Source organism: Martes martes (genome assembly GCF_963455335.1).
Source record: "Martes martes genome assembly, chromosome: 11".
Lineage (NCBI taxonomy): Eukaryota > Metazoa > Chordata > Mammalia > Carnivora > Mustelidae > Martes > Martes martes.
Window position 1 is genome coordinate 96,648,449 of NC_137899.1, and position 11,456 is coordinate 96,659,904.

Here is an 11,456-nt window from a genome sequence, read left to right on the forward strand (position 1 = left end):
AATATGCACTGTTTTGAATCTTGTTTTTCACTTATTAATACATAGTATATCATGCAATACTAGTATTTAAAGAGCTTCCAGGGGTGTCTGGGTGGCTCAGACTGTTAAGCGTCTACCTTCTGCTCAGGTCATGATCCTAGAGTCCCGGGATCGAACCCCACATCGGGTTCCTGCCTCAGCAGGGAGTCTGCCTATCCCTCTCCCTCTGCCTCTCCCCCAGCTCATGCTCTCTCTCTCTCTCTGTATCTCTTTGTCTCAAATAAATAAATAAAATCCTTTAAAAATTTGTTTAAAAAATTTTTTTAAAAAATAGCGAGCTTCCAAATTGTTTTTAAAGTTGAAAAATAGGGGCGCCAGGGTGGCACAGTAGTTTAAAGCCTCCGGCTTCGGCTTGGGTCTGGGCTCTCTGCTCAGCAGGGAGCCTGCTTCCCCCTCCCTCTCTCTGCTGCCTCTCTGCCTACTCGTGATCTCTGTGTCAAATAGATAAATAAAATCTTTTAAAAAATAAAAATAAAAAATAAAGTTGAAAAATATTATAATCATGGTGAATTGAATTAGTTCCAGGTCTATGAACATTTAGGTAGTTTCCAAACTTTTGCTATTATAAGTAATGTCATAATAAATAAACCCATAGCCTATCATATTGCATGGAGGCAAACATATTTATGATATAAATTCTTAAAAATGGAACTGCTAGGTCAAAGGGTGTGTATATTTGCAAAATAGAAAGATATTGCTAAACTGCCCTCCTTAAAGGTTGTACCGATTTACACCCCCACCAGTTGCATAAGACAATGATTTTCCACAAATCCCTGCCAACACCCTGAGTCATCAAATTTTTTGATCTCTCCCAACTGGATAAATAAAAACATATCATAGTGTAATCCTGATTCACAACTTTTAAAAGTATATACAAGCACAATTTTTTATGTGCCATATGTCCATTTCTGTCTATGTTCATATCATTGGCCCGTTTCTCCAAGGGGCTTCTGTTCTTTTATTTTATTGATTTTGTAGCTCTTTCTACACTAGGATAATTAGCTTTTTGACTATGAAATGAACCCAAATATTTTTCCCAGTTATTTTTTGACTTACTGGAGTTTGCCAAACAAATTTTTTAAATTTTATGTAATTGAATGTGTAAGTCTTTTAAAGTTTCTACATTTAGTATCATAGCTAACAAAGAGGTCTCTACCTTTAGATTTTTTTTTTTTTTGAAGATTTTATTTTTCTAAGAGAGTGACAGAGCACAAGCAGGGGGAGGGACAGAGGTAGAGGCAGAGGGACAAACAGACTCCCCACTGAGCAGGAAGCCTGATGCTGAGGCTCCATCCCAAGACCCAGAGATAATGGCTTGAGCTGAAATCAGACACTTAAACCACTGAGTCACCAGGCGCCCCAGTTACTCCCAGATTTTTTTTAAAGGTTTTTCCATAAGTTCCTCAGGTACTTTAGAGGTTTCTTTCTTTAAAATAAAATATTCAATCAGGCTAGCCATGTTCCTTGCATAAGGTGTGATGTATGGGTCCAGCTTCATTTCATTTAAACCTCCCAGTTTTCCCAAAACCATTTATCAGACAATCCATCTTTTACTTATTTGGGAAGGCAGTTTATTTAAAGCATTTGTGGTTTCAAATACTTAATTCCAAATTACATGATCAAAGCTCTAATGATGATTCAAATGTAGACAATATCATTGACCATGAAAGATAAGGATTTGGTTTACATATCCCACCCCTTTTCCACCCCTCCTAAGTTTGATAATCACATCATATTTAGTCCCTTTGTTAGTTGCTCTTGCAACTGTAAATGATTGGCTTACACCACTATTTCTTGTTCCAACAATTCTAGTCAGTACCTAGGCAATCCTCTCAGCATGTGTAAAGAAGTGTAAATATTTTTCTGTTGTTCCTACTCAGAGCCCAGTATAATAATAATAATAATAATAGATGGAAGCAGGATGTAGAGACTCAGATCAATGTTTTACCATTGTATGATTCTTAAAATATTCATCAGTTCATATGATATAAATAAATGACTGAATTAATAGATAAATACATAAATGGAACAATTCTCCTTTCAGAATTTCAATTAATAAACGTAGAAGTAACAAGGGAAATAGAAAATCACTATTAGAACACCATAGTAATAATTGCTGCAGGCAAAATCTACCTTACATGAATGATAAAATTGGCAGGTGAAAATTTAAGGAGAAACAGGACGTTTCATAGCTTCAACATATCTCCCTCAATATATGGGTGGTTTTATAAAACAGCCACAAATTCTTTGATGTTCTTCCCTCCAAGAGATGGGCTTAATCTACTCAACCAGTACTCCCACCTCCAAACTAGGCTGTACTTAATGAATGCCTTCCAAACAATAGATTATGGAAAGGCAGAAACAGTGATTCTTCCATAGAGAACCTGACAGTCTTTTCCACCTTACCCAAAAGGTCAAGGTTAACATCATGGCTAATAAGTTATGCTAGTATCAGGAACCCCTGACATAATTCAAGGAGAAGGGCACTTCACCTTTGTGGTATACTTCCATAATATACCAGTCCCAGCCTAGACATAAAAAAACATCAAACCCCAATTGAGGGACATTCTACAAAACACGTGACCAATACTTTTCAGAAGTGTCAAGGTCAAGAAACACAAGAAAAAGTCAAGAGACTTTCACAGATAGGAGGAGACTAAAGAGAAGGACAACTAAATGCTAGGTGGTAGCCTGGAATGAATCCTGGAACAGAACGAGGATAATTGTGGAAAAAATGAAATCTGAATGAAGCCCATCATCTAGTTAATAGTAATGTACCAACGTTAATTTCTTAGTTTTGTTCATCATACCATGGTTATGTAAGGTGTCCCCGTTAAGGAAAGCTGGATAAGGGGTATCTAGAAACTCTCTGTACTATCTTTACAACTCTTCTGCAAATCTAAAAGTCATTCCTAAATATTAAGGTTTTTAAAAATAAGTGATGATTTACTTTTAAAATAAAATATTATTATGGGGCTGAATTTGCTCTTGGATACTTTTAAATTAAAATTACTGGAGAAATGTGTAATTTTTCAGTTTCAGTTATTCCAAAGCAATTAATTCAATTTGCAAGTGGGTGAAAATAGCATCCTTGTTTCATTTCGTATGTTCTACTCTATGTAAAGGTTTACAGTCTTTGTGTTCCAGTAGCTTAAGGTTGTTTTTCTAATGAATACAAATGAGAAGTGGAATCTTTATTGTTATGTTTTCCAATTCATAAAATTAGTAACATTAAGAATAATTTTAAAATTAAAAAGATATTAAAGAAATTATTTCCCTGCCGTAAATGTAATCCCAGTGTAAGAGGATATGACATATTCACAAATAGAAATACGACACACCATTCTCCATTATCTTTCCGATTACCGTGGAAGAGAGGCCTCCTTCTCTCCTGCACTCACTCTCAGAAAAGTACAAAAAATGTATAATTTGGGCACTTCTTACTCTGCCCCGGTCTCAGAAAGTTCCTGCAAGTGCCAAGTCACGCCAATAACTAACATGTATCCACCCTCACAAGGCTGTACGAGGTAGGGGTTATCATCACGTAAGTCCATTTTAAAGAGGAATGACGAAGAAACTGAGGTTCAGAGAGGTACTGGGGCCTGCCAAAGCAGCACAGCTAAGTGAGAGGGACAGTAAACAACTCAAACACCTGCTTGGGCCCCGGACACCGGCGGAGACCAGGAGGCGCGCGGAGCGGCCGGGGGCCGGGATGCTGGCGGGGAGGCGTGTCGCTGGGAGCCACGCCCTCCCTAGGGGGCCAGCCCCAAGCGCCCTTTAGCCAGACTTGGCGCCGGGCGGTTTTCCTCGCGCGGCTGCGCAGCGGAGGCGGGGGCGGTCCTCCGGGGCAGGCCGGGAAAACGGACGGGGTCGCCGTGCGGGCACAAGGAAACGCGCGCTGCTGCAGCATGGGACCCGTGCCGCGCACCCTGGAGCTCTTCTACGATGTGCTGTCCCCCTACTCCTGGTTGGGCTTCGAGGTGACTCCGGGAGCCCCCTTGGCTGGGGCTTGGAGGGCAAGGGCAGAGGGAATGGGGAGGCGGGGCGCGGGGACCGTGGTCTCGTGAAATTCTTGGCGCTGCCAGCCAGGGTTGAAAGTCACTTTGTGTCTCTAAACGCGATACGGTCGCTGGCTCCAGATCGACCCGTTGTAGCCTAAGGCAGTGGTTTCCCACGACGGTTTGGAATAAGGGGGGTAACTCCAAAGAATCAAGGAGAAATCCGTGGCACAGCCACCTCTTAGCCTACTCCGAGGTTAGTTTGGGGGCGGGGGGGGGGTTCCGTGCAGAATAGGATGGTAGCTGTCCACTGAGCAAAGATGCTGGGATCGATTTCTTGGGACGGAGCAAAGTTCATGGGATTGATTTCTGGGAGTGGAGTTTTGCCGTTTAAAACCAAATAGTTTAGGGTGTTCGCATAACCCTTGCTCTCCTGCACTTACAGCCTCTGGCTAAGCAGCTGCCATAGAACACCCCTCCCTCTCCCTTGGCCATTTGCACTGTGTCCATCTTACACACTGGCTTCCCGTCTCCATCTCTGCTCCTTCAGGTCCTGTGCCGGTATAAGAACATCTGGAACATCAGCCTGCAGTTGCGCCCCAGCTTCATTGCAGGGATCATGAAAGACAGTGGTGTGAAGGCAAAAATGTTTGGGACAGGGATTTGAGGGAGGGCAGCTTTCAAAGGTCCAGGGGAACTGCCCTCAAACAGGTCTTTACATCGGCACCAGCAGCTAGTGATTTGCACTCAGCTGAAAACCCGGGTAGGGGTCCCCCCAGGCCTGGGACCCTTAGGTAGGCTCTCACCAGTGTGCCCAAATTTCCATTTGCAGGAAACCAGCCACCAGCTCTGCTTCCCCGCAAAGCCCAGTACTTGAGAAATGATGTTAGGCTCCTGGGACAGCACATCCAGGTTCCCATGCAGTTCCCCAAGGATTTCTTCTCTGTGATCCTTGAAAAAGGTAGAGTGAGATACAGATGGGTTGTCAAGTGGAAGGCAGCAAAGGCCAGGAAGTAGGGGCTGGCAACTACGTGATATGAAACAAAGCGTGGGAGAACACAGGTCAGCGCTGAGTGAGCAGAAGCTTGTGGGGACCTGAGCCGGTGACAACCCACCGGCTATGAGAAATTTAGGTGGGACGGTGAGGGCTGTTGAGCTGCTCTGGGGATGTCAGAAGCAGGAAAGAGCCGGTCCTCCACGGGAAACAAGCTAGAAGAACCCTGACTCTGAGTACCTCTGCCCCACAGGAAGTTTATCAGCCATGAGATTCCTCACTGCTGTGAGCATGGAACACCCAGAGATGCTGGAGAAAGTGTCCAGGGAACTATGGATGCGTATCTGGTCACGGGTGAGTGCAGAGCTCTGGGAACCTACTTGGGAGACCCTGGATAACGTGCTGACCCTCCCCTAGAACCTGATTTCCAGAGTCCTGGTCGTGCCCGTTGTTCACTGGCCTACTGTCCACCCATCTCACCCCTCGCTGCCCCCTTCCTGCCGCGTGTTCTCTTCTCAGGATGAAGACATCACGGAGCCCCAGAGCATCCTGGCTGTGAGTATCCTGGCTCTGTCCCCACCCCTCTCACAGTGAAGCCAAGAATAGCTGACGTTTAGGGGCAAAGAGGACACAGTTTTCATACTGGGTGAAAGAGGTCACAGTTACTTGGGAAGAAAGGATATCTGTATTTGAGAAGCTGAATTCCTGAAAGGTTGGAACTCAGAGGACTCTCAAAAGAATATATCTCATGGTTGAAAGGGAAAGTGCAAAATTCTACATGGGTAGATTTTATTTCATGAAAGAACTCAGTGGGAGGGAGATGTTACATGTTCGCACCCCCAGGTGGGGAGGGATGAAGTATTGGCCCCAAACACTCCCAACACCAGACCTCACTGATACATCCAGAGTAGAAAGCAGGAGACTTTACAGACAGGCTTTAAAAAGAAAAAAGAAAAAAAAAGAGAAAGAGAGAGATAACAGACTCAAGCCAGAATCCCACAGAAGCCTGAGTGGAAACACATGGAAATAGCTCAAAACATTTAAATGTGTGCCAGCCATAGATGGGGGTATAAAAAGTAAGTTTGTCTTTGGGATTAAATCAGAAAATTCAAAACGGTATTTTCCCTGCAGTTTACAAAAGATAGTTGAGGCATATTCAAATTTAATACATAAAATGGCAGATCAACAAAGAATGGCCAATATGTTCCTCCAGTGTTTTTATTCCTGCAAAGTATATGCACAGGCTTGTCTTTCCATTACTAAGTAACAATCATTTTCCATATCATTGTAAATTCTTTGAAAGTATCATTCCTAGTTTCTACACAGCATTCCATTCAGTGGGCCTCCTTTTGCTTACTTAACTGTTTCCCTGTTGCTGAACATTTGGTCTGGGACACAATTCTCTCATGTAGCCAAGTCAAAGACCCTGTCACATCAGAATATACCTCATGACTTCCTGTTTCCCCCTCCAAGTTGAGGAGGTCAGACTACAGTGGTTCTCAACCTTGGCTGTATATTTTAGTCACCTGGAGCACCTGGGCACTGCCTACCAAAAATTATGATGTAATTGTTCTAGGGGATGACCTATGAGTGGGATTTTTTTTTTTTTTTTTAGATTTTTAATTTATTTATTTGACAGATCACAAGCAGGCAGAGAGAGGGGGGGGAAGCAGGCTCCCCGCTGAGCAGAGAGCCCCACGCGGGGCTCAATTCCAGGACCCCGGGATCACAACCTGAGCCAAAGGCAGAGGCTTTAACCCACTGAGCCACCCAGGCGCCCCTGAGTGGGATTTTTTAAAGCCCCCTTGGGAGATTCTAGGATGCAGCCAGAATTGAGAACCACTAATCCCAAATGATACCAACACACCCCAAATAGAAATGCTCATTCTTGTTAAGCCCTGCAGGTGACTGTCTCCCTGTGCCCTGTCAAAAGTCCTCGGGAAATGCCATGAGAATTATAGCCCGGCCCTTGATTTAAAAAAAAAAAAGCACAAGATATTCAGGAATTCTGAGAAGTAAAAGGCAAGAGCCCAGACTTAATGTCAGGGGACTTGGATTCTAGTGTTGGCTCTGCCACTAACAAGTTCTTTAATGCCAACCAAGTCATGTACTGCCTCTGGGCAGCAGTCCCCTCTTGGTTAATAAGTTAGGGAGCTGGTTTCTAAGATGCCCTCTGGCTTTAAATTTCTGCACCCTGTTCTTTCCACCAATCACAAGATTTTAAAGGGGGGAAAAAAGAAAAACAGGCCCTCTTAGCAAAGATAGACCTCTGTGGGTGGGTGAGTAAAGGCCTTACCAGGAAAATGGGAGCAGAAAATAAAGACCAGAGTTTCTTCTGAGCCCTACCCCACTAATACACAGTTGTGTTCCCCACCGCATTCCCTCAGGCTGCAGAGAAGGCTGGCATGTCTTCAGAACAAGCCCGGGGACTTCTGGAAAAGATCTCAACACCAAAAGTGAAGAACAAGCTCAAGGAGACCACTGAGGCAGCCTGTAAATATGGGGTGAGCAATTCTTGATGTGGGTCCCCAACCCCAGTGCTGAAGACGGAGGCCGAGCATCTGCTGGGTCCCCATGCTCCTGTTCTAAAAGTTGCTCCCAACATGAGTCCTCCCGGCTGTCCAGACAACCCTTATCCTTTCCCTTCCTGTCCCAGAGTCCAAGGAAAGGAAGGGAGGGAGCTAGATGGTGAGAGGAAAGACAGAGCATCTGAGAATTAGAAAACTCCTAAAGCTGTGGAGCCTCTTAGCAGACACCTCTTAGGCTGTTTTGCTTATATGACCTCAGACGAGTACCGACTCAGCCTTCTATCCCAGCCATAATGAACACCTGCTCCATCACCTTCCTCCCTGCACTAACTGCTCTCTCCAGGCTTTTGGGCTGCCGATCACAGTGGCCCATCTGGATAACCAAACCCACATGCTGTTTGGCTCTGATCGGATGGAGCTGCTGGCACACCTGCTGGGTAAGTTACAGGTTCATGGTGAGCTGCCCTCAACCCCAGCCCACCCCCATTTATCAGTTGACCAGGACAGATCCAGAGCAAAAAAAAAAATATTCTATGTATTTCCAGCAGTGAAGCCTTATATACAGAGGTTCTCAGGGCTGATTGTGAAAAAAGCCACCTTTACCCCCATAGAAGAGAATGATGCCAAACAGAGCTCTTCTAGAAAATCCCTGGGGGCTTGTGGGGCCAGCCTCTGACTGATTTTCTTCATCTAGGAGAGAAGTGGATGGGCCCTGTGCCTCCAGGTATAAACGCCAGACTTTAAGGATGGCCAGAAGAGAAGCAAAACTATTGGGATAAAAAGCAGACCTTCTGCTTCCCCTTCTTCCACTGTGTCACACTAGGACTCTGGTTTCTCTGATAGAGGTTCCTCTGTGGTCCTGGGAGATGCTGTAGAGGGGGCCGCATAGTACCCCAAACTCTGCTTTCCCTCAGAATAAACATAATGCCATGAAGCATAATATTTCTGGATCTGTGTCCTCCCTGGTGTTTGTATGTTCTTCCTGCAGTCACCTCCTGTCCACTCTAGGTGTTTGCGAATAGCTCTTTCCATGCTCTGAGCCCTGCTGCCCATCTCAGGGCAGCTTATGTGGAAGGGGAGAAAACAGTCCCACTTCAGGGATGGAAAAAAGCCAGATGTATTTTGCAGCTAACCAGTTTGGAGGTTACTGTCTTCTGACCAGCCACAGTGCCTGAGACGGGGCTGGGATCAGAAAAAGCCAGAACTTGGCTGAGCTTCTGCCCAGATATTGGAACCAGCTCCAGCTACACTGACTAGCAGAACCAGAGCAAGGTGGCAGCACAGAGCAGCAGGCTGAAGTTGCCATGCCTGGGAAGTTGCTCACCCACAAAGCAGATCCTGAATAAACCCCAGGGCCTCTCTCCCTGGCCTAGCATAACCCCTGTTCCTTCCCACACAAACCTACAGCTTTCCCACTCCCTCAGTTATCTATTCAAAGGCCCTGCTCTGGATGTGCCAACTGTGCAATAATCAGAAGACCTTTGTTTCCATAGTTTTGGGACCTGGTTGACAATACTCTGAAACCATACTTGGACATCTGTTGGGAAGCAGGTATGTGTCTTTGATGGCTCAATGGCTTCAAAGGCATTAAGAGGGGATTCTTTGCCCCTGCCCTCTGGCTTTTTCTGATCTCAGAGCTCATTTCCCCTCCTAACCCCCATCACTTCCGGTTTTCCTCTTCTCGCCACTTCTGTTATTCCAGCGTACTCCAGGATTTCCAGTTATCCTTACTAGGTTAATCTGCTCACCAAGGCCAGAAGTACATCTCCAAATACACACTCCCTTTTTCAAAGATTTCATGACATGTACAGTTAATATAAATTTAAAATATGGGAAAATGTCCAATTAGAAACATAAGAGCAAATTAAAATGTTACTTCTCATATATTGAAGTTACATATTTAAGCATATAGAAGTTCTCATATATGCTGACAGCATGGTGGTAGAGAAAAAGTTTTATGAATAAAGATGCTTGTCTCAATAGTGTCTGTGATATCAAGTAACTTAATATATAACAATAGGATGTTTGAATAAGTTATGGTACATCCTGGATGTAAGGTTTCATAGCCATCAAAAATTATATACGTTTTGGGGCACCTGGGTGGTTTAGTCGTTAAGTGGCTGCCTTTGGCTCAGGTTGTGATCCCAGGGTCCTGGGATCAAGCCCCAAGTCTGGCTCCCTACTCAGCAGAGAGCCTGCTTCTCCCTCTGCCTGCTGATTCCCCTACTTGTGCTCTTTCTCTCTTTCCTTCTTTCAAATAAATTAATAAATAAAATCTTTAAGAAGGTTTATATATATATAAAGTTTTATATATAGATATAAATAAGTAAATCTCTATATATATATCTTTATATACTTATATATATTTATATATATAAATCTATATATATTTATATATGTTATATATTATAATCTTTATATATTTATATATATAAATCTATATATATAGATTTACTTATTTATATCTATCTATCTATATAGATATCTATATAGATAGATAGATAGATTTATTTATTTGAGAGAGAGGGAGCATGCATAAAAGTGGGAGGGGCAGACAGAGAGGCAAAGAAAAATCCCAAGCAGACTCCCCACAGAGTGGGGAGCCCGACATGGGGCCCGATCTCATGACCCTGAGAGCATGACCCAAGCCGAAAACCAAGGGTCACTCAACTGACTTTGCCACCCAGGCACCCTCAAAAATTCTACTTGTAAAGAATTTCAACATTGGAAATTCTTAGAATATTAGTTGGAAAAAAGATGAAACTACTTAGTATGATCTCAGTTATGTCTTGATGTAATAAAAATACATTATAGAGGACACTAATATAAATCCTGGAATAAAATATGCCAAAATGTTTCCATTTCATTTGTATACTTTTTGAAATGATCATTTATTCTGACATATGAAAGAAATATATAATATTTAAGTGAAAAAGTAAAAGAATTTTTAGATTCACATTTGGGCACAGTTGTTTTTGAAATATTATCATTTGCTTAACTTAATCCTAAATCTTATCCCAGGCTAATGTGACATAATCTTTTATTGTAGATTCGTATCTCCCAGCTCTGCCCAATCTTCCTTCAAGGAGTCCAGCATTCTATTTTCCTAATCTATAGCAAATTTAATCTCTGGAGGAATGAGACAATTTCTAGACTAAACCTTACAAATATAGTTTAGATTATAATGTCTGAACTTCTGCTGAGTAGAATCCGAAAGTCAGGGTTCGCCAAAGAAACAAACAATAGACTATTTATAGGTATATATAAAAGGAGATCTATTATCAGGGATTGGCTCACATGGTTATGGAGGCTGAGAAGTCCCACAGTCTGCCATCCGCAAGCTGGAGGCCCAGGAAAGTGGGCTGGTGGTATAGTTCCAGTCCAGAATCTAAAGGCCTGAGAACCAGGAGCACTTGTGTCTGAGGGCAACAGAACACAGATGTTTCAGTGCAAGCAGAGAAAGCAAGTTGGCCCTTTGCTTTTTTGTTCCATTCAGGCCCTCAACAGATTGGATGATACCCCCACACACACTACAGAGGGCCACCTTCTCTACTCAGTCTGTGGATTCAAATATTAGTCTCTTCTGGAAACACCCTTATGGACACACTCAGAAATGTTTTGTCAGCTCTCTTGAGTGTCCCTTACTCAGTCCCTTACTCAGTTGACACATCAAAGTAACTATCAGTGAGAAAGGGGGAAGCCCCCAAAGGCAGCTACATTTTAAAATAAAGGAACTTTTTTCTAACCCAAAGAGTTTCATACTTACTATTAGTTTCTTCCTCTCCTCCCCTTCCATCAACAGTCCTAGTGCGATGTAAAATTTGCAGTTAATGTCAGTACTCAGAATTCACTGAACCACTTTCTTGCACTGCAGTTCAAATTTGAAGCTTACCAAAA

The 11,456-nt window shown here is 43.2% G+C and overlaps 1 protein-coding gene across 3 annotated transcripts; it reads left to right on the forward strand.

Annotated features, from left to right (window-relative positions):
* Window positions 1–3,651: 3,651 nt before the first annotated feature.
* On the forward strand, window positions 3,652–8,509 carry GSTK1 (glutathione S-transferase kappa 1). Of its 3 annotated transcripts, none has more exons than XM_080818619.1 (8): window positions 3,652–4,019; window positions 4,588–4,669; window positions 4,870–4,998; window positions 5,285–5,385; window positions 5,551–5,586; window positions 7,419–7,535; window positions 7,903–7,996; window positions 8,254–8,509. In XM_080818619.1, exons 1-8 carry the CDS (start codon window positions 3,948–3,950, stop codon window positions 8,301–8,303), a joined length of 681 nt encoding a protein of 226 aa, XP_080674745.1. In that variant the 5' UTR covers window positions 3,652–3,947; the 3' UTR covers window positions 8,304–8,509. The 3 variants fall into 3 exon arrangements, with proteins under 3 accessions (XP_080674745.1, XP_080674746.1, XP_080674747.1); XM_080818620.1 differs by having other exon boundaries at window positions 3,861–4,019; window positions 4,588–4,666; XM_080818621.1 differs by lacking the exon at window positions 5,551–5,586 and having other exon boundaries at window positions 3,861–4,019.
* Window positions 8,510–11,456: the final 2,947 nt, after the last annotated feature.